At 36.1% G+C, this 24,950-nt stretch overlaps 1 protein-coding gene across 1 annotated transcript in view; it reads left to right on the plus strand.

Annotated features, from left to right (window-relative positions):
- The first annotated feature begins 602 nt into the window (after positions 1-602).
- Positions 603-24,950, plus strand: part of LOC140160034 (zonadhesin-like) — a 32,083-nt gene continuing 7,735 nt past the window's right edge. Inside the window, exons 1-9 of the mRNA XM_072183304.1 lie at positions 603-647; positions 1,679-1,872; positions 13,328-13,530; positions 14,116-14,226; positions 15,507-15,674; positions 17,136-17,277; positions 18,945-19,130; positions 21,547-21,575; positions 22,599-22,782. Coding sequence (XP_072039405.1) covers positions 1,710-1,872; positions 13,328-13,530; positions 14,116-14,226; positions 15,507-15,674; positions 17,136-17,277; positions 18,945-19,130; positions 21,547-21,575; positions 22,599-22,782 — 1,186 coding nt within the window. The 5' untranslated portion in view covers positions 603-647; positions 1,679-1,709. The remainder of the gene's footprint in view (positions 648-1,678; positions 1,873-13,327; positions 13,531-14,115; positions 14,227-15,506; positions 15,675-17,135; positions 17,278-18,944; positions 19,131-21,546; positions 21,576-22,598; positions 22,783-24,950) is intronic.

The following is a 24,950-nucleotide window of genomic DNA, read 5'->3' on the forward strand; positions in this document are numbered from 1 at the left end:
GCCAGTCTTGTGATGTCTTTTGTCTGGTTCTGTCCCATCACTTTTTTACCCTGCTTCACTATCGTTGTCAAACTAAAGAATATTCCTCTCCCACAATCATTAAAACAAAGTATTTTTAAAGCAACCGATACATATTTACTTTGCGAAGTAAATATCACCACCTTTTTCGTATCTCTCAACATGCAACATGTGGTTGACTTTGCATTTGAGCTGTTCCAATTGAAATCAGTACACCACCTGTGGAAGACATGGCCTTAATCTCCCACACAGGGGATGTAGATGTAAAACGGAGTCACCCATTCATGATATCCCCCATTTGAAATCCACACTGCCTGTGTGGGAGATTAAGATAATGTCTTTTATAGTGGGTGTATGTATTCCATCTGTAATATGCCATTACGTAGCTATGCTGCCAATGAACAGGGACAATAAGTACTAAACAACAGTTGCAAAACAATGAGCAATTATAATAGTGCCACGTTAAATGTGGCTAATGGAAAATCAGCAGACCACATGTACGCATTTTGAATCACGTGGCAAATTAATTAACATTACTACTCAATGTTTCGAGCTGACTTTGTAATTATAATTTAATTGACGATAAACCATCATCCTGTCAAGACGTAGAGCAGAGTGAACTTTGAAAGGTAAAACTTTGTAATATTTTGAAATCCATAATCATTATGGTCTAAAAGAGGTTTTGCAAAATATTCAGAGCAGCTTTGCGGTATTTGTAGCGTGGTAATTATTGAGATAGCGCACTGCTTTTTATGGATGAAAACAAAATAACATGTTCTAATGAGTACTTGCCGTACTTATTGTGTATTTGCTTCTTAATATTTTGAAATCCATAATCATTATGGTCTAAAAGAGGTTTTGCAAAATATTCAGACCAGCTTTGCGGTATTTGTAGCGTGGTAATTATTGAGATAGCGCACTGCTTTTTATGGATGAAAACAAAATAACATGTTCTAATGAGTACTTGCCGTACTTATTGTGTATTTGCTTCTTAATATTTTGAAATCCATAATCATTATGGTCTAAAAGAGGTTTTGCAAAATATTCAGACCAGCTTTGCGGTATTTGTAGCGTGGTAATTATTGAGATAGCGCACTGCTTTTTATGGATGAAAACAAAATAACATGTTCTAATGAGTACTTGCCGTACTTATTGTGTATTTGCTTCTTGAGGAAGCAAAATATAATTTTGACTGAGCCATACACAAGTGAATTTTAAAGTGTAATTAGTGAAAAGTATTTATATTATATGGTGAGGTATCATGTAACATGGAAATGGTTAACTATGAAATGAGCAAAAAGAAGTTGATAATGACTCGATTTTTTTTTCTCGTTTTTTTGATCATTTTACAGAACTAATACTTTAAGAACTGAGGTAGAACGCGTACCTACTTACTTGCTTGTTTGTTTACTTACTTACTAATTCAAAGAATTATGACTTTATGTCCTCCTATAGAACTGCAAACTAAACGGCCAAATAACCAGTAGGGTTTCTGTCGCTTTACCTTGACATTTCAGCTCAAAATGGACAGAAACCCTTCCTGATAATTATTACTAGTATTATTTCAGCATTTTCAGTATATAGTAACAAATTTAAAATTAGAAGGAAATCGTACATGAAGGCTTTACTTACGTACTTTACTTACTTATGGCATAAACAGGTGAAAAGGCTTCAAATAGGCGAATCCCATCATGGATTGCAGGAGTGATGTGGTAATCGTGTTGACACTCGTATTTCAACTTTGCCTCACCCAAGGACAACAACCAGTCGTGGTGCAGGTTGCAGAAGAAGGATGTGAAGATAATCTAGAAACGCTGAAAGATATACCAAAAATAAACCCGCACAACTGTAAAGGTAAGGTCGATATTTTTTTACTTACGTTTTCTGACATTCATTAATAAGAAATTATGGGATTTGGATTTTTTTTTGGTGTTTGATTGTTTTTTGGTGTTTTTTAATATGATGTTCCAATTTTTTTTAACGATATTGTCAAACTGTTTTTGATAGGTTAAATTGGGAACTGTACAGGGTGTCCCAGATACAAATAAACGAGTGAATGAATTTAGAAATAAATCGAGAAATGGGCATTGGAATCAAAACATTTAAAATGCAGGGCGTGGTGCTTTTTATTTTGCATCATACTCACATTTTATTTGATTCTTTTGACTGGTTGTGAAAAAATAAGTGATTACATAATACACGCACCAATGCAATACATTTCAAGTTTGATCAACAGGTGCTTTTTTCATATTCGTTCACCTCTTCCTCTTACCTATTTTTTATAATCCTACGGTGTTTTTATTAATCATGCTTTCACTGAAAAATTAACAACCTGAATATAATTTTTGATTTGCCTTCAAATTGATACACATTGGTTGAAATTTAAGAATTTTTTACCACATTTTCTAAAAAACATAAAAGAAAATAATAATAATAATAATAATAATAATAATAATAATAATAATAATAATAATAATAATAATAATAATAATAATGTCAATTTCTAATGCGCACATCTCCACCAAATCAATGGCGCTCAAGGCGCGATACACAGATTAACTTAAACTACATAATAAAACCTGCAAGGTTTTACCTAATAAGTGTACTACTCAATACATTGCGCAAACAAAACACATATCCGTCGTTACGTAGGATAAAAGCCAGGATGATTATTTTAGAAAAACGGTGAAACCTATCGGGGGGTTTTAAAACCACACCATAAAGAAGAATAACCAAACTTTAATGTGAATTAAATTTACTGGGAGATGACCTATCTGTCTGTCTTGCTATTGCAACTTATTCAAATAAGTTAGGACTACTCAAAAACACCATCTTATCAATATTGCTTGCTTTGTCAATAGATTTACTTATGAACATAGTGCACCCTATAAAGATAACTTTTTTGTTGTCTCGACTTGTTACGATCCAGTGAGGTTAGTCACTTGGATATATACTTAGATCCAGTTATTGCAGCTCAAACCAAACGAATTAACTTAATCTCTTTTGTCAAAATTTGACCATTTCCCCCCACAAAATTCAGCTTAATAAGTTTTGTTTCCGCAATCACCTCAAAAACTTCATGAGAGCCTTTCGTAAATAGCCACACTCAATGTTGTGTGAATTTAGAATTTTAAGTTAACAATTCAGAAATAACCCATTCAATTCAGCAATTGAATAAGAGGAGAGCGTTGCTGAGTGGTTTTAAGGCGTTGGACTGTGAATCCCAGGGTCCCAGGTTCGAAATCTGATTAGGTCTGCTTGAGCTCGGCTGGCTCTTTGTGTTCAAATGTTTGTGTCATTGAGCAAGGTACTTCACTCTACTTGCTTAGTGCTTCGGAGGGCACTTTAAGCCGTCGGTCCCGTGTACATGTATTTGTCATATTAATGCAGTGTGCACGTTAAAGAACGTCACAGGCTATTCGAAAAGAGCAGGGGATCATCCCGGTACTGTTGACTGTACTTCAAAAATACACTCATTTACTCTTGGTTCCAGAGTAAAAAAATAAGTACAGCTTGTCTGTACGAAGTGCGATAATACTCATAAATATGAGGCCTGCACTAATAAAGAAGAGAAGATCTTGAGTTAGCATTACTTTAGGGGCTGTGCAATAATTATGAATAGAATAAAATATCCGAACGGCCCGCCCAAATTCGCTTCCCCCCTCGGCCTGCCAAAATTACTTCCCCCTCCCTCTCGACCCGCCAAAAATTATTTGCCACCATCCCCCACTTGGGATCCCAATTTGCAATCCTTAAGGGCTGGGGTATGAACGTTTGGACAGTATTTATTTTGGGACATTAGAGCACATCAGACATATCGAATTGCATTCTGAATACGAAGAATGTCATTCTGATATCAAATAATTTTGATTTTTGAAATTCGCAATTTAATACACATTTTATGGCAAATCATTAAAATTGATATTTTGATATTTAACAGTACTTGAAGTAAACTTTATAAATCTGATGATTTATACTTAAAGTGTATGTAGGTGGGATGAAAAGCCGACGATCAATTGAAAATGTTGACCTTTCGTATTGAAGATATGGATTTTTTTCCCAAAACACCAAAAAAAATTAGGTCTTTTTGGGAAAAAACCCATATCTTCAATTTGAAAGGTCAAAATTTTCAATTGACCGTCGGCTTTTCCTTCCTGCTACATACACTTTAAGAATATATCATTAGATTTATATAATTTACTTCGAAGACTGTTATATATCAAAATTTGAAAAATATCAAATTTTTATAATTTGTCATAAAATTTGTATTATATTGTGATTTTCAAAAATGAAAATTATTTGATATCAGAAAGACATGCTTCGTATTCAGAATGCAATTGATAGGTCTGAGGTGCTCTCATGTCCCACAAAAAATACTATCGAAACGCAATAAACGCTCATTTTAGATCCCTTAATGGTCTAGATATAATGTTGCGAGCACAGCGAGCAGGAAATTTGCATATCAAAGCGTTCCATACTGTTTTCCCAAGCCTTTTCAGATTAAAAAGGCGCCCCATGAATGTGTGCCAAAAATTCCTTCCCCCCTCTCGGCTTGCCAAAAATAGCTTGCCCCCTTTCGGTTCGCCAACCCCCTCTAGTCCTTCAAGAATGACTCTCGGCTTGAGAAGTTTAAAACTATACTAGTATTGAGCGGCCTCGCTTCGCCGAGCTCCCCCCCCACACATAGCCGTGGGTCATTCTTGAAGGACTACCAAACTCCCGTGTTAATCCAATGCACATTTTGCTTCACCGGACCGCCCTGACTTGGTCGCATTTGCAAGAGGGGTGCCACGAAACCGTAGTAGGTACAAATGTAGTACTTTTTGTCAATCAAGTATGGTTTATTCTCTACATGTCAATCTTTAAATTATTAGCATAGTCCTTATAATAACGGGGGATCGCCTTGATAAGTAAATGATAGCAAACCAGTGAAAAATACCCCAAAACTCAGTCAGTGGAGCTCCGCCCGTACATGTCAATAGCGTCATTATCGAATGGATTAGTCGATCGTAGCGGACAATTAGATCGCTCATCGGATTAATATTATCACGTGGTACGAAATTTGCATCGGACAATCGATTACTATAACGGTTTAGTACTGCATATTTCGGTTTAATCTTCACTAAGCGGGTTTATGGCTGAAAAGGTCACGGTGAATTTGCCGTGGACAAAACTGCACTCTGAATAAGTGGTATATTATGATAACATAGGACAACTTTCAAAAATCTATTCATCGCGTTTGATCTACATGATCCTTTGAATATACCATTTATTGACATTAAAATGCAACGGAGCAACATTTTCACAATTGAGTTTCAAAACAATTTACTGGAAAATAACAGTAAAACCCGTAATAACTCTTTTCTAAAAGTGGGTGTGCAGTGCTAATGTTAAATAAATAAACTACGCAAAAAAAGTTTCTTTATGGTTAGGAAATTTACCCACTATTAAAATCTAGCAACTAATTTTGTACGTTTGCTAAATAAGCGCATGCGGGGGATTGTCCTGCGCATTTTGACACCTCAATCACTACCCTACGACACTCCTGAGATATGAATGTTTAAGTACCAAGAGGTCGACAATTAAAAATGGCAAAGAAGCCTATTCAAGCCTAAAACACGAACAAAATAGGTGGTGAGACCATCGAGCTATTAATAGAAGGAGGATCCACGAACCCAGTTCCCTTTGTAATATGATCGTTATGAGTCGATACTGAGCAATCAGGTATGAATCGATTTGCTAAGCTTCTTATCTATTGAGCTTGGCCGGTTATGAACCACCGTTATCGCGACTTCTAAGCAGAATGACGTCATTTTTACCCACAAGGCATTGTGGCCGTGACCATAAACAAAGGAAAACAATTTACTTCCAGTAATTTTATAACGCCAATATTTCTTATGGCCAAGCTTGGCGGATCGTAGAAACAACATTGCCAGTCTTGGAAAACATTTCCAAATCATTTCCACTGGTTTAAAAGTCCCGCAGAAACCCGCCACTATTAATAATCACGATCAGAAAAAATACATAAATTCACCGTAACTTTGGAAGGAAATGAGGAAATTCGATCAGATTTTCGCTAGTAAATCAACTTGAACTTGGAAACACAATGACGCAATCGAAGATCATGTGACCGATGCAAAAGGGCACTAATACCATCCATTTCCGGTACGGGTCACCTAGGGGGTCGGTTTAAATTAGATTTTGAAATAGATGATCGATATTGTCGCATAACGATCATAAACATCATGCGTGTTTGAGGGACTGCACTGATTAAATCCATTTAACAGTACGACAGCAACTTAGCTCACTTCCGGTAATTTTTACCGGCGTGACCTCTGCTGTTACGTAACGCAATGTTGAAAATCAGGTGGCAAATACGGTTTTTCAGAAAACATCAAAAAATGGAATACACCAGTCGTTTCTCCCTTCATTTCCATATTGAGCCCATAGATAAGATATGAAACATGAGTATAAGGCAAAGAATAACGTGTAAAAGTTGAATTATTGTGGAAAAATGAATACTTTTGGTGCGCGAAGTAGCCTAAAAATGAGAGAAAATGCATGTCACGATCACTAAAATGGTTATATCTACAGCTTTGAGGAAACGCCGGTCTAATGCTTTTCTGTTGTGATAAACATTAATTAATCACAGCTTGTATTAAAATTTCAGCGAAAATGAGCGGTGGAACAACCTAGTCGTAGGTTGAAAAGTTGCATTCTTTGAGTCCGCGTGACGGTAAGCGCACGTTGCAAGTGTCACGATGCTTCACGAAATGGATCCCAGCCGGCGCTGTCTATTATACATGTTATATTGATTAATATAGCAATTAAAACGTCTATTGTTATATATTTTATAAATGCAAAATACTCTATTGTGTAACAAAATATTGTAGTCGTCAAAGAAGGTAGTATCATCTCATTTAACTGAAGTACAAGCAGTTTTGAAAAGATTGTTGTTGAGTGAGATCCTTGAACATGTTGAACGAGAAATAAGATAGCAAAAGAATACGCTTCGCCCGAACAAGTTGCGATGGCTTAGTGGACAGAGCGAAGGTGTGCAGTGCGGAATCTTATCGATGATGTGGAATTTTTCAGTTCGTTTTTCTTTTCTTTTTTCCTCTCCCTTTTGTCTTTAATAATATAGGCCTAATGAATGTCAGCTTGAAGGCCCACTTTTTTCATGATTTATTTCTTGTTCATGTTTAAGCCTAATCCTACCTTCGAGTTCATATCTTTAAAAAAAATGCATTGAAGTTCAGGAGCTTTCAATATGAAATAATCAAATAAAGCATGTCAAACTTAAGTAATTTTTAAAAGTTCAAGAATATATATGCCTATCAAATAAAGGAACGTCAACACAGATTTTCACGATTTTTTAATTGGACTAGACCCCTCCCCTATCGGCAACATATTTTATGAGCTTTTATGCATACATATCAAATCATGAGATGCACGAATTTCAAACCTTATATTTTGGCATATTTGTAATTTTTACACAATGTCCAACTTACACCTCGGATTACACCTAATTGGAATCAGCCAAGTTCGTTGTCTAGATAGAGCAACTAACTTTGATGTCTTATTAAGACTAATCCCCCATAGAACACCACAGTTAAGCGGTCAAGATATTAAGTGTTTTCTTTCATTCTTATCTCGCTACAAATGCTTCAAATGTAACGTGAAAACCTTCCTGACAGTTATTTACTAATATTATAAATATTGTTATAATTTTTGGAATAACAAAACTTCAAATTTGCCCGAAATCGTATATTATGGCTTTAATAAAAATATGAAAACTAGGATTAAAAAATATGAGTTAAAATCAAATCAAAAATCAAAGAGAGGTGCTTGCGGGGTTCGAACCAAGATCGAACTTCCAAATACATGTATTTACCACTAAGCCATACCTGAGATATGATTAATTCGGTGACAATAATAGCAATGTTATTCCCAATCAGTGGCTCACTCGTGCATTCCATTTCTGGAATGAATTAACACCGTCCAAATAATGTAACACAAACCTTTATGCTGACTTTTAAAATTGTTTGAACGTTGGGAGTATTATTTTCAAGTTAAATAACCAACAATGGACAATTGACAATGAAAGTTTCTTTGCAGGAAAAACATCGGCCGTACAATATATGGCGTGACAGTAGTCACGCACAAAGATAAACATTTCAACATGTTCAATATACGACTACGAATATACCCAACCAAAATTCACGAAATTTTCAGGCAAGCTAACTTAAGTTATTATATAACATGACACCCATTTTTGATTCCGGCGCTTTTTCTTGCTTGATGATATGAACATTTTTGTGTTCGTGACATGCAATTTTCTCATTTTCCGAGCTACTTTGGACATGTTCAAGCTTCTTTTTTTTTCATTTAATTCAACTTTTACACGTTATTTGTTGCTTTACACAAATGTTTGATGTCTTATCTGTGGTCAGGGTACATGAATGGAGCAATATACGACCCGTGTCTTCCATTTCTGGAGCTATTTTGATAAAAAGCGTTTGCCGGCTAAAATTTCAACATTGTGTTACGTAACCCGTGTTCACCAACCCGTATAAATTTTCCGTCGAACAAAAGAGGTCACGAAGTTGCTGTCGTACTGTAAGTGATGACTCGCGTTGAATAGCGTAATCGGCTTAACCCTATTGAGTGGATAGTAGCTCGAAGGTGAGACCAGGTTTAAAAGAATGATAATTTGTCATGTGCAGTATGACTCCTTCCGCTTTTATTTGGCACTGACGGAATAGCAGAATACTGCTATTCCTACAACTACTGAACCATATTTTGTAACACGGACTACACATACTGCAGTTACTGTCCGTTTTCCTATACACAATACACAGTGCGCTCACCATTGACGCGTGACCTCTACAAACAGTGTATGTTATAGGTATATGGGCATTGCCTAGTTAACATCACTGTGTGAAAAATAACCGGCCAATATTTTCACTTTTCTCCAAACTTCTAGCAAATATATTTCTCTAACATGACCTAAAATTACAGCTAGGTTAGATGTTCAGAAGGGGTCGCACTTTCGTAGAATATGAGTGAGGGCAAAGCATAGCTAGCTCATAGCTAGCCAACTCCCCGTGTGAATTGAATGGAGATTTGACCGAAAATATTGAGCTATATTGGTAACGGACCGCTCCGTTCTGAAGGATGCCAAAAAAAAACGGTACAAGCTACATTTAAACTATTCTAAATAGGTTCTAGAAAATATAGTTTTGTAACATGTCCTAAATTTTTAGCTAATTTAGATGTTTGGAGAGGGTCGCACTTTTGTGTTTTAGGAAGGATATGTAAACGACAGATAACACCAAAAATATGAAGAAATTATTTCCAAACCGTTAACAACAATCATTATGTTGCTCATTTTGAAGAATGCTGGCTGGTTAACAAAAAGCAGGCCATTGTCTCATTTCGTGAACAAAGGTACACATACCATTGTTTCCTTTCGTTTCCTTTATAATCGGTTACCCAACTGAAGCTATAATACCAGCTTTATTGCGATGTCGCACATGTAAAACAGACACTTGTGCACAACCAGAGAAGATCTGATTTAATCAGTTGAGCTGCTTCAATGAGTGTTATCTTGGTTTAATAGCTTTTAATGGGGTTTAAGTCCTGCAAAGGTCGAGATGAATTCTACTGTAGACATGACTGCATCATGAAAGACGCAAACCCCTCCTAATTTTCAATTATAAACGTCATACCGTTATATTTGGTAGCAATGTATAGCTATGGGTCTCCTTTAGCCAGTGATACCGAAATAAGTACAAACATTCTGGATATGTACAAAAGTATAGGTAAAACAAGCGATTTTCTCTTAAATGCAATGACATGACTATTTAACCTAACTAGCAAGTTAAAAATAGTAGTTCTTAGAAGAATTTTTCAAGAACGAAATGAAAATCATGTATTTAACAACCCCCCCCCCCCTCTAACACCGGTCATTTTTGATGGCCGGTCCCCCACCCGGGCAAGCTGCTGTGATAAAAAAAAAATCACTAACATAAAGGCAAAGGATGGATCTACGATTAGCTTAGGACATTTGGTAACGTTTATTACTTGCTGTTTTATAAAAATAAAAAGTCACTAGAATAGTTCAAAGCTATGTTTGGCAACAGTCGTTGCAAAAATAACATATGTCGTGATTTCTGCTTCCGACCAAAAGTGGCTTAATAGACCACAATGCAATTATCAATTAACGTGTTTTCAAACAAATGTCATGTTGTCTGCTTCATGGTTAATCAACTATTAACAGCTAAATTGAGTTCGATTTTTTGTTATGGCTGGCCTATTCGTGCTTGCAATGCGTTAATAATCCTTATTATCAAATTCGAAAGTTCATTTCAACTCCATTATGCCATCTTTCAATTAATGCGTGCATAGGGACGCACCATTAATAGACTTCAAGGGGGGTTAGGAAGTTAGGGTCGGGAATTTTGTTTTCGCCGTCGCGCGGCGAAGTTTGTTTCGCCGCCAAATTTTTTAAATTTCATGCATTTATACACAGTTAGGTGGGGTAAGTTTAAAAAAAATGTTGCACGAAGTGGGGAAAGTCTTTTGATTTGCCGGGCCTTACCCAGATTGAAGACTACCCTCCTTTTGTGTAAGGCTTATTGACCACGCAATCAGCGTGTTTGCACTTGACGGACAGTTTACTTTACTTATAATAAGATCGACTTCGGGCGGGAAGGATGGTGCCACCTCGTCAGCTCAGGGACCATTAACAAACACTTGTTAGGGGGCTGCCGGCTGATGCAAAGCTGATTTCATCGCAAACATTTTTCGGGGCCCCCTTTTTCAGATCAAACAAAATTTCAGCCCCTCCTTTTTTTTGGACATGAAAATTATGGGTAAACCACATAGAAAAAACATATAAACTCTACTTTCCCGGGAACATTTGTGGTCAATTTAAGCCCTCCCCCAACAAGTGTTTATGAACGGTCCCTTCGACTCATAAAAATTGGAACAGTCCATCGACAGAGTGTTACAGAAACCATCGACACATGATGCAGTCATGTCTACAGTAGAATTCACCACGACCTTTTCAGGACTTAAACCCCATTAAAAGCTATTAAACCAAGATAACACTCATTGAAAACAGCTCAACTGATTAAATCAGATCTTCTCTGGTTGTGCACATGTGTCTGTTTTACATGTGCGGTATCGCAATGAGCTGGTATTATAGCTTCAGTTGGGTAACCGATTATAAAGGAAACGCAAAGAAACAATGGTATGTGAACCTTTGTTCACGAAATGAGACAATGGTCTGGTTTTTGTTAACCAGCATTCTTGAAAATGAGCAACATAATGATTGTTGACTTAATACGGTTTGGAAATAATTTCTTCATATTTGTTGGTGTTATCTGTCGTTTACATATCCTTCCTAAAACACCAAAGTACGAATATTTCCAAACATCTAAATTAGCTAAAAATTTAGGACATGTTACAAAACTATATTTTCTAGAATTTTAGAAGAATACTTTTAATATTGGCCGGTTATTTTTCACACAGCGACGTTAACTAGGCAATGCACTATTACCTATAACATACACTAAAACACCAAAGTACGAATATTTCCAAACATCTAAATTAGCGAAAAATTTAGGACATGTTACAAAACTATATTTTCTAGAATTTAAGAAGAATACTTTTAATATCATGATATTGGCCGGTTATTTTTCACACAGCGACGTTAACTAGGTAAATCCCCATACTTCTAACGTACGCTATTTGTAGAGGTCACGCGTCAATGGTAAGAGCACTGTGTATTGTGTATAGGAAAACGGACAGTAACTGCAGTATGACTTAAATTTACAGTGTAGGCAGTCGATATGTACTATTCTATATAATTACATTATATTGAAGAATAAATAATCCTTTTTCTTCCATATTTTAAACATAAAATGGACAAGAATTTAAAGAATTTATAATTTAACAAGGGCATATTGCTCTACATGGTGTATCAAAATGATTGGTACCCATCAATATTTAGCGAACATGGCCAAGACTGGTACATCAAAATGCAGCATTGCAGCCACCTTATTTTTTAGATTTATGTCATAAAAGGTCATATAAACAGTTAATCATAATCATCTAAAGGATCTCTAATGTGTGACTGTGGAAGAAGCAGCCGTGCCCCCTGAGCACTACCTGCCGATCTAAAATTGCCACTGATTGGTCAATTACATGATATCTTCACTTTAATCACCAATCAGAATGGAGCTTTGCAAATAATTCACCCCAATTTTAGTGTGTGGTGAATTCATTCTAACAATGCTGCTGATTGGTCCAATTGATAATGAAATCTTCTTTTTGGCCAATCGGCAGGTAGTTCTCATGGGGTTAATTAGAATCATGATGCAGTCATGTCTACAGTAGAATTCATCTCGACCTTTGCAGGACTTAACCCCATTAAAAGCTATTAAACCAAGATATCACTCATTGAAACAGCTCAACTGATTAAATCGGATCTTCTCTGGCTGTGCACATGTGACTGTTTTCATGTGCGATATCGCAATAAAGTTTGTATTATAGCTTCAGTTGGGTAACCGATTATAAAGGAAACGAAAGGAAACAATGGTATGTGTGCTTTTGTTCACGAAATGAGACAATGGCGTGCTTTTTGTAAACCAGCATTCTTGAAAATGAGCAACATAATGATTGTTGACTTAACACGGTTTGGAAATAATTTCTTCATATTTTTGGTGTTATCTGTCGTTTACATATCCTTCCTAAAACACAAAAGTACGACCCTCTCCAAACACCTAAATTAGCTAAAAATTTAGGACATGTTACAAAACTATATTATCTAGAATTTTAGAAGAGTACTTTTAATATTGGCCGGTTATTTTTTCACACAGCGACGTTAACTAGGCAATGTACTATTACCTATAACATTAACTAAATCACCAAAGTACGAATATTTCCAAACATCTAAATTAGCTAAAAATTTAGGACATGTTAAAAAACTATATTTTCTAGAACTTTAGAAGAGTACTTTTAATATTGGCCGGTTATTTTTCACACAGCGACGTTAACTAGTCATATCCCCATACTTTTAACGTAGGGCTATTTGTAGAAGTCACGCGTCAATGGGAAAGAGCACTGTGTATTGTGTATAGGAAAACGGACAGTAACTGCAGTATGTGCAAAGCAGATGGATACCAATCATTTTGATACAGCCTGTAATACAAAGGTTACCTTAATTTGAATGTGTGTGATTTTGGAATATATAAAAAGATAAGCATAATGTCTAAGTAAGGGTTTCAAAATGTCGTTTCAGATACCTGCATAGCATCAGGTGATCCGCATTTCAATACCTTCGATTGCGTCAAGTTCGAATATCACGGAAAATGCAGTTATACTTTGGCAAAATCTTGTGGCAATGGCTCACTAGACTTTGAAATTATTGGAGAATTTCATCGATTGCAATACCATCCAGAAATGTCTGTAATTAGAAGTCTCATAATCACGTTTTCCGATAAGGTAAGGACCATCTACTGCTAATACATGCGTGTATATGGAGGGGGCATTGGGGTAAAAGCAGGGGCGGCAAAAAGGAAGGGGCGGCCGAAAAAGAAAGGGACGGCAAAAAGAATTATGAAAGAAATAAGGGGAAAATTGTCGTGTACACTCTGTACATGTGCGCTCTGCGCGATTAACTTTACGCGGACGATTCCATATTGCAACCAGCGAAATACGCACCTATGTCACTATCAAACTCGAGCATGATGAACCAAAGAATCTGAATGCTTATGCGTGTATAAAGTCGTTGAATTTTGTGTCTGCAATTGTAAGAAAAGGACTGTGCAAAATTGCATCATTTTGGCTCTTTTACCCAAAATATTACCAAATATAAACATTGGAATTTTATCTCAAACTAACGAATTGCGCTATCTGTCATTTGACAAAAAATGATAATATATTTTGTTAAACCCAAAACATTGCTGTATTTGTCTGGACTCATGAGTAGGGTGGTAATTCGGGGAGTAGCCAATTTTGATTTGTACATATCTTGGCCGAACTTCGCCTACACTTCTAAATATGTTTACTTTTGTGTATATATCTTAGGTCATAATATTAGATTCAGAGTTCCATGTAACCATCAACGGTGTTTCAAGGACTGACGCTACTATAGACTTGGAACCATATGCCGAAATAACAAGATATTGTAACGCAGTGGTGAGTATTTCTCGGGATTTTGCTCCATGAAGTACGTAATCAAAATGGAATAATGCAAATGGACAATCACATGCTTTCTAAAAAAAGTAATTTGTCAAAATACAACTCACCAAATTATCAAACAAATTCATCTGATATCGTTTGATTTACTTCAGAACATATTGCAATAACAGTTTCCCCTTAGAATTAAGGTTACAATCCAATATCAATTGCTTGTGTTAGTATAATTATATAATTATACAGGTAACACAACTTATAAGTTCCCCCTAATACTTTTTCAAATAAATCGAAAAATATTTCGATAAATGTCAAAATGTGACAATGTTTGTGTAGCCTTATTTGTTTTACACATATGGACCAATTTCTAGCGTCACACATCATTGCATTAAGTCACAATGGTTCATTATGTAAAAAGAGGTCGTTTTAAAAGTTGCACATGAGTCCATAGCAGTCAGGTATTCTTGAGAGTTCACTCCTATGGACTCGGATGCAACTTTTAAAACGGTCTCTTTTTTACCAAATGAACCATTGTGACTGAACGCAATGATGTATGACACTATAAATTGGTCAACATGTGTCAATCAAATAAGGCTACATTAAATATTTTTACATTTTGACTTTTGCAAAATGTTTTCGATTTATTTTAAAAAGCATTAGGGGGAACTTATAAGTTGTGTTCCCTGTGTAGTCTCCTCAACATTGTTTCATTACATTATCAGATTGCGTTCAAGTTTTGCCATTAGCACGATTTATAATTATGCTTACAAATATAGCAAGATCTTTACTTTTATGAATATTGTTGCTATTGCAATCATTACCATGGACGAATAATAGAGCACGAAGTGCGATGGACTTGCAACTCCGTTCACCGACGTGAGGACAGTGACAAAAAACAAGTCCTTATATAAATACGCGATTTACGTAGCCTATATCGCTAGCTATCGTTGGTGGCAGTCAGCATTTTTCTGTTATTATATATTCATATTTTCATAATATATCAAGATGGCGGTCGAGTCCCGGTTCTCTGTCTCTAATTCTGTGGTGGCAGCAGCATTTTTCTTCAGTCACGTGATAATGGCACCGGCGGATAATACACGGGTGAAGCCGACGGTGTCCCCACTTTTTTGCATTGCGCTGGTATATGAGTTGCAACGGCCTGTCATTACTTGTCTCTTTAGTTATTAGTATCACTGCTTCTTTAGCACCAATGTTTTACATTTCATTGATACAGTTGAGAGAAATACAATTAACATGATACAACTTCTTTTAAATACTTTAAGGTGGTACTTTTGGGAAACGGCATACAAATTTACTGGAGTAGACCACACAGAGCTGTAATACAGATTGACCCGGAAGCAGATGCAAGTTTGACTGGCAACCTGTGCGGTCTTTGTGGGAACAATAACAACAAAAAGTACGATGACTTGACAACACCAGACGGAAAACATGTAAGTATTAAGAAGAAAGAGTGCTCACAAATGAGTGGCCCAGTATAAAAACGGCCCATGGCACATTTTTCGTCATTAGGAGAAATCGGCACTGTAAATGTACGAATGTTCAATAAAATACATACGAAATTTGATGCTTAAAAGATTAAATTGACAACATTCCCGAGTTACATTCATGATGTGTTATGTTTGTATGGATGACCTTTGGTAACCTTTTGACATTTTTCAACAGCGCCCTCTATTTTTCAAAAATGTGCCATGGGTCGTTTTTATACTGGGCCACTCAAATCTGTTCTGGACATCTAGAAACACCAATAGTTATAAGGAGACCATCATCTGTGATCAGATATGAGTCCAAATGATTTCCATTTAACCCCATGAGAACTACCTGCCGATTAGCTAAAATGAAATTTTCATTATCAATTGGCCTAATCAGCAATATTGTTAAAATAATTTCATCACACAAAAAATTGTGAATTATTTGCAAACCTCCATTCTGATTGGTGATTAAAGTGAAAATATCATGTAATTAACCAATCAGAGGCAATATTAGATCGACATGTAGTGCTGAGGAGCTTAAATACGATGAGAATAGTTAATGGCTGCAACGATGTGTCTGGAACACAGATCAACGTTGAATAGTTACACGTTAATAAATGCCTATCGCTTGTAGAGGGAGGCATATGACTCAATAAAACAGTTAATGCGTCCAATTTTCGAGCCCCGCAGGGGTCAACATTCAGCACAAGTGCATTATTGTGTCGAGCAACAAGGAATATGGGTTTATTAATGTCATACACGACAAAGAATGTCTGCTATTTTGTAACAAACAAAAATACGCGAACACACGGTGCGTATAGTACTTCAAACTTTAGAAACTTCACGCGAATAGAGATATTTAGGTTTGCTATTTTTTAAAGCTGTTCGATTTGGTAGTTCACTGCATTTATGCGAAGAGTAGTGAGCTTTAGCAAAATTGCATTGATCATTGCATAGTGAACGTGTAGAAGAATTCAAATTATCACAGATATACTTTTGTAGGTCCTGTTGTTCTTGAGTTGTAAAGCGGGCTGAAACAACAACACAACACAAACAACAACGTACATAACTCATTCAAAGTATATGATTTGTAGAATGAACTTTTGCAAAACATGAAAGTGTTATTTTTCAATAATATATTAATTTAGATAATGAAAATCGATTTTTTTTTGGCTGCTACTCCGCGTATTTTATAGCAGCTTTTCTGATTGGTTATTTGGTTTTAAGAGTGTATTTTGAATCCATTTACTACAGCAGACATACAGACTACGTACATACCTTTGATATAAATAATACATACTGTTTGGTAATTATGATACGTTAAAAAGTTAACATTGGCGTGGGAAACTAAGGAATATTTTCAAAATAATTCTCCCGGGATATGTTCTCTTTGTTTAAACCTTTTATTCTGTGTATCAACAGGTGTCAGATGCCGTTACATTAGGAGACAGCTGGCGTACCGACGTTACTTGTGATGTGTGTGATGATTGCGAACAAACAATTTGTCAGAACAATCCACAGAATTATCCTCGAGCGAAGGAGCTGTGTAATATTTTCATTGATGGTAGGTGATCTACGAAAAGAAAATATTATAGAATATCAAACAAAAGGCTCATATTTTTTTATCTACCATCAATTATGAACTTTATAACATTCAGGCGGCGGATGACATGATCGAGCCGGCAACTCGTGAAACCGCCCGGCCGTATGGCATTTTCCATATACTGGTTAGTTTTGTGGGGTTCATTATCGAACCCCAACGGTTTTAGCTTGTATTTATATTATTTATCAACATAGGCCTATTTGTTTGTGATATTTCAAGCGTTTTAAAATTTCAAAATAATCCCATTCAATTACACGGTTGACGATGAAAATTTACTGAATTTAGGGAATGCACGTCATACACCACCTGATAACATTAAAGCCATATTATAACATTTGGTGAGGAGGACGCCATCAATATTTTTCAAAAATCTGTTTTTTACACAATTGAAATAATTTTATTAAACTAACATGCCCTGCAATAATCAAGACTTTAGGTGCTGTAGTCAAAATTTGCGATTTTGAATAAAACGCAGGAACCGTCGTTTTATTATTACGGTGGAAATATTAGTCGAACGCATGCACCATGTTCACATCACAATACATGTACGTACACGGCGTGCAGGATGGTACACACACATCAAAGGCCCGTGCAGTGGCACAACCGAAGGAGTTACATGCATTGGCGACATCTGCGCTGGTAGTAAATTTCAGTTTTCTTTGCCCTACCTCAATTGTGTGGCTCAAAATTAAAAGGGTTCATATCTGACAGTAAAAGCTAACATTTTATGGAAAAGAAGATGAAGAAAAATAGTTTGTTTCGGAGATATAAAAGGACAATGCCTACGCGGTATGTTAGTTGAAAAAAAAAATTATGCACAAATTTCATCTTTCATATTTCATATTATCTGTCTTGTTATTACCGCTTTATCATTAATATTGTTACTATCAAATCAACTGTGAGCGCTGCTAAAGCTGCAATGTACAATATGAGTATGGGGCTATTCGGCAGTGTTGTCAAAAAATGACAACATTGTAATGAGGCAAGCTAGAAGATAATAATTGTGTGAAATAAGTTGTAAAGATGCTGTACATGTAGGTACAAACCGTACATAAATTTATTCGCCGTCGAAGTGATGTAATAATCGGATTAACTGCTATTGCAATAAATGAAAACAAATTTTGAATATATCGTGCTGCACTAGTACGTTCATGCGGTACATCTGCATTGAACTATAGATGTTTGGAGCAGGGATAAAGACCTGGATCGTGATTCTATAGAATATCCATATCATGCTGATCACTCGTTCGCACCTATTTGAAAAGAGCGGTTTGTATTCAATCTATGATTGCAGACATGCACAGGTGATGAGTGTAACCTGCTTGTAGTGCAGGGCGATATATACCAAAATTGCTTTCACCCATTGCTATCCTAGTTCTTCCGATTATTACATCAATTCGACGGCGAATTGGATGAAAGGCTCCACGCAAACAGCTTGCCATATTCATTATGTTTGCATGCGCCGGGCTTATTTCGGTATTTAGTATTTTAATTATCAATGAGGTCATCCTCGTTCCACTTGGGTTTGGTGTTCTTATAAATTGTTTATAAAATGTATGATATGGAAATTGTACATATTACATTGATGATGTTTAACACTGTGACTTTCATCTTTGTTTCATAAATAGGATCAATATCTTCTCAGCCTTGCGGTAATAATGACATGCAGTCTTTATATGACGAGTGCGTTAACATTCTTTGCGCTACACTTCCCGAGGTTGAAAGACTTTGTCAACTGATTAATAATCACATCGAATCTTGCATAGAAAGTGGTGTTGAAATTCAATATCATCATAGTGGCGAGTGTGCGAACGGTAAGATATAAGCTATTCATCTACAGTCCAATGACCACTAATGCCACCAATGACAAGCCTTGATTGTGTCCGTTGTCTGCAATGCGCGTGCGCCACGCCGCTCAGCGGCAAGCGGCAGGGTAGTATGAAACCAGCTTAAGATCGAACCCGCGATCTCCGAAAGCAAATAACCAAACCATTAATGCACGCTCTCCTTCAACCAACTATACTGCGCCAATAAAGTATCCTTACACTTGGATAAATAATCACAATTTCAAAAGTGAATCATATCTTGGGGTAAATTTGAATTTTTAATAGATGCACTATCTAATCCTGCACATTATGACACCACATTGAATCCAATGTGACATCAAGAAGTAAAGTTATAAGCAATTGAATAGACGAAGGTCCAGTTTTAAAAGTGACAAACTGGCCTATACAAGGCGCAAAAAGATTCCAACAAGCGCAACAAAGAGACAGCACAATGAAGCGTTATTTAAAGCAGTTTTTATTTCAGTTTTTACTTCTCTGTACTTTTCATAACTTTCATTTTATTTGTCAGTTCTTTTGTTTCAGTTTTCTTTTGTTCCTTTTGTTTTAAATTAAAGACAAACGAATAAATTAGTCATTCACCACTCTCAAACCATATGTCTAGTCTGTGGAGTTTTGAATAGGCCAGTTTGTCACTTTTAAGACGGGACCTTCGTCTAATCAAATGCTTGTAACTGTGCTTCTTGATGTCACATTGGATTCAATGTGGTATCATAATGTGCAGGATTAAATTTACCCAAATATTATTCAGTTTGGAAATTGTGATTATTTTTCCAAATGTAAAGCTACTTTATTGGCGCAGTATATAATAATGTGCATTTTGAATTTCAGTCTATACACGTTCACGTTTCTCCGTGAACTTTGTTTCCTCCTGCTTCTAAAAGCGAACTTTTTCCCATGAGTAAGATATTACTGTTGTGTCTGGTCTTCCATAATTGACAGGATTGTGATTGATTATTATGAATCGGGGGATGGGGTGGTACAAAAAAACAAAAAACAAGACTAACGCTAGTCTCGAGACTCCCACTTTGGGTATCAAATCTAAAAAGGGGTCTTTTGGGATATATTCCAAAAGTCTCTTCTAGTCTCGTCAGGGATGTTTAATTCACCTCTTCTAGTCTGCAAAGGGGTATCAAATGTTCTGATTATTTGTGCCTTTCATCTAAACTTTCACCATACCTCCCGGCAAAAACTAGTCCCGTTAGGGGTTACACTATGCCATAGTCGATTTTGGATAAATAAAAATATGTTATTTAATCATTATGAACGCATTCAGTTGAACTCGAAATTATACTGATATTATTTTATTACATCAAAATACTAGTAAATGGTTATGAAAAGGTTTATACGTAGGCTTATTGAATGCAACATAATTATTATAATTGCACTTTAATACTGAACAGTAGAATTTTTAGAATCTACCAGTTTAATAATCGCGAAAGCCCGAGTAAAAAATCGACTATGTACATTGCATTTTAACAGGACTTTGACCGGAGACTTAGTCCCTAACACACACTATCAATCATACTTGTTTATCAATCCAATTTAACCGCAAGCACAAAGCCTGTACGTACAAGACGCGCTCATGTACCTAGTACACAAAGCGCCGTATAGTTGTGTACAATGTAGTTATCAATGGTAATGCCACATGCCCGGAGGATTTAAACCATAACGAGATCTGGTCGACCAATCAGAAATCCGCATCCATAGACAACTTGTTACCTGCAATCGAAAGTAAGTAGTCCACGTGGGAAGCCAACAAACAGAGGGAGTACGGTCACTAAAAAGATCAGATGTGAAAATCTATCAATTGTGCAAAAATTAATAAAATCAGAGTTTTAAGAGTATGCATTATAAATGGGCAAGTGGACTACGGAGAAGTCTAGTTTAGGGGTATGTGTATGTCTTTACAGAAATCTGGTCCCGCTAGGGGTATGCTTTTGATATAAAATTGCATTGGTTGAGCCCATATTTATTGGTCGAGCTAGGAGTTTTAAAATATTGGACGAGACGTAGTCGAGTCCAATATTTACAACTCATAGCGAGACCAATAAATATTGGGCGTAAAGCATCCAATTTTATCATTATTATGGGTTGGATCCAATATTTTCACACACTTGGATCCATTAAAACATAATAATGTAGAAATCTGGTCACGCTAGGAATTTTTTTAATTAAAAAGTCTCGGTAGTCTCGGTAAGGGTTACCTCCAGGAACCTAGCATGGGTACTCAGGAAATCCTTATTATTCAAGATATTGGCGAAGAAGTTCAATCACACAACCGAACCCTGTGTACACACTGTTATATATACAACTATCCATGCCGCATATTGCTTCTTAGTGTCCAACTTTGTTTTAGTTATTAATGTTTTACTTTTCTTTTTAGGTTGTTACAGAAACCAGATCTTTATTGAGGTAAGCCATAGTAATTATGTCTTCTATAAAATATTACGTGCTTTCATGCAGTGCAGTCATGGACAAAACTTTGAAATCACCTTCTTGTCATGATTTTGCTTCCGGGTCTTGCTTATAACGTATTTTTACTCAATAATAACTCTCCAAAACAGGTAAAACTAATCTAAAAATCTAGAAAACTGAAAGCGAGGCCAAATATTAAATTACATACGCCTAATTATGCAAAGTTAATTAACCAAGTAACTATAAGCACTATCTCAGACTGGGTGCATATGTAGTACAAGCATAATAAAAGTATATTGTGTTTATGATTTTGCTCATTTTAATCTGCATCATTTATTAGGGTTAATCTCTTGAGAAAATAAAATGAACTCATATTTAAAACAATATCCGAATCCTTCATAAAAACTAGACAATTATTTTGCAAATCCAAATTAATGTTATAATCACACTCTAATTTCGTACTAATTGAATCCCTACTCATTTATTTTTGATCCCATTTTGATGTGATATGTTGTTCAGTTTGAACCCACAATCTTATCAAAATGAATATATAGATTCCGTTTTATATCAACAACTAACTATAAATTGACAAGATCTTCTATTCATTATTTGACAACATTATCCATTTTTCTTTTGACAAGTTTCTGTTATGTCCCTCTGTGAGAAGATAAAGTACTCAAAAAGTCATTTTGACAAGAATTTCATCCGTGAGACTGCCTACATAAGACAATAGTGTTTGTAACATGTCCACATCCTCCAATATGTTGCAGTCAATTGCGTTTGGTGAATGACCTAGGTGAATGACCTCGACATGTCATTTTGTGATGAGCCATTTTTAAGAAATATATATTATGTCTCTATCTAAATAGTTTCCATTGTCAAATTTGACAAGTTGAGTAGGTAGTTTAAGAGTGCACTGCTAAAAAACGTATTAATACCTATAGGATACAACGCGTAGCTCGGTAGATTTACAATTTCGTGGCAACGATGTGAAATTAAAAGATTTTTATTATTTTAAAGTATGGAAGCAGTTGGGCGGACCAAAGTTGTTCTGAAAACTGTACTTGTGACAGTGAGACTGGCATAAATTGTAATGATACCCAGTGTCATGAACATGCGACGTGCACCGTAGACCCTGAAGGAACCCGGTCGTGTGTGTGCAACGAGCCAGAATACACCGGCGATGGATTTACATGTACACCGGGTAAGTAATATATGTACCGTATTCGAATTGTACATTTCGCAAAACCTAATTCCATTTTTTTCTTCTTCAAATTAGAACGCTTAAGGGTATACGAGGTATTGTTGGCATTATCTGAATCTCAATATTATTCAAAAATAACACTTTGATGTTTTTGCAAAAGTGCATTCTTCAGATCATATACTTACTTAATTTATTGTTGTTAATGAGTTATGTAAGTTTTATAAAAATGTTGTTGTTTCAGCCCTCTTTACAACATAAACTCAAGAACCACAGGACCTACAAAAGTATATCTGTGATATTTGAATTCTTCTACATGCTCACTATGAATTGAGCAATGCATTTTTGCTAATTTTGATTACCATTCGCAAGATGCCGTGAACTACTTTGTTTCTGCTGCTTTGACCAACAATACATCGTATACCCTTAATTAACAATGTTCGTTGATTAGAGTAAATCACATGGTTAGGCAATAGAGGTTGTGCGTTAGATAATTGATTGGCTCCAAACAAAGGATTTAAACCGGTGTCCTACACCGTAATCATGGCGCAGTGCAGTCCATTCAATCAAATGTTGTCATCAACCTATTTGATCGTAGTGCATTTGTTATGTCATAAGACAACTGTCGCGGTAGATTACAATCATGCTTTTGTTGAATGCATTTGAGAAGTCCGCCATATTTACGATATGCACACTCTCTATACGTGGATCCTGGATTTGTCTGGCGGAAGTCAGTTTGACCCAAATTCCTGCCCACAATACAATATACAGGGTGGTAACAGCACGTCCGTTAGCACCCTACAAACGTGATCAGCAGAGTGTAAATTGTACGTTCTCCTTGCGACGCACAGTGTCAACACCCTATATTATAAATATTTTTTTCATACAGCTCCATACTCCGTTGGTGAAATCAATATTCTATTGTTGACATAGATAAAGAAAGTTTACATATGCATTGTGATATACACGTGTGATCGTATATTCAATACAGGCACCTGGATTTGAGGTGAATGGGCTATTTGTGTTTCTTTATATAATTGTAATTCTCAAAATTAAATATATCACAATTTTAACTTACGATTTAAAAATCGTTACGCCAAAAATGCAGTAAAAATGTATCCAGAGCCAACAGCAATGGCCGCTAATTAGTGTATTTAATTTCAAGTTAGTGTATTAAAAACAAAACCTGGGGTTTACCTCAAAACAAATCGAATTTCCTTGTAATAGCAACACCATATGGGATACTAGAGCATGATAGTCGTACTATGCTTAGCCTGCGTCGCTCGGCCTATCTCGAACAAAATCGCCATGCGTAGCTATTGAAAAACGAGAGGATTCGCCGTACTATCACGGCAATTTTTGACACGAAAATCATGTTTCAATTCACCGTTGTTCCTCACCGTTTCATACACTCTTACATAGCGAGAACCAATCAGAGCAATCGTTAGAAAAATCCAAACCATGCATTGATTGTGTATAACGTACACTCCGCGTACTACGCGCAGTGCTTTCGCACGCGTTCGCGTCGTGTAGGCTTGATTCTTTTTTCGAGCGGTTTGATGCATTTATATTTGGTTTTATTTTCCAATATTTTAGTGATTATTTTGTTATAAAAACAACAAAAATCACGTGTTTTTCTTCTCGTGTATAAAATACACTCTTGCATTAGACACATCAACATCAGCGCACGTGCATTATTTTGTCTAATTCATCTCCCAATAAAGGTCCGTTCATACTACCACCGCATTTGCGATGCGTTGCTTTGCGATGCCGATATATCGATTACTTTTGCCGCAACTCAACGCAACTCGTCGCAATTCCAAGTTAAAATGTATTTAACTTTGTTGCGATATCGCAATGCAGTAGTTTGCAGTACGATGCAGTGCGGCAACGCACCGCATCGAAAAAAGCAACGCATCGCAAATGCGGTGGTAGTATGAACGGACCTTAGCCGTGCATAAATATTGTATGATTGCACGGGCTCGCACTCCGCGTACTACTCGCGCTCCGCGTACTACTCGAAGTGCGTTCATTTTTCTTGCGGGTTGATGCATTAATATTTGCTTGTATTTTCAAACATTTTTAGTGACAATTTTATTATAAAAATGGCAAAAATCATAGAATTTTTTTTCGTGTATGAAATAAGTTGATAAATGCATATCACTTGTTGC

The sequence above is a fragment of the Amphiura filiformis genome, chromosome 9 (genome assembly GCF_039555335.1).
Source record: "Amphiura filiformis chromosome 9, Afil_fr2py, whole genome shotgun sequence".
NCBI classification, from domain to species: domain Eukaryota; kingdom Metazoa; phylum Echinodermata; class Ophiuroidea; order Amphilepidida; family Amphiuridae; genus Amphiura; species Amphiura filiformis.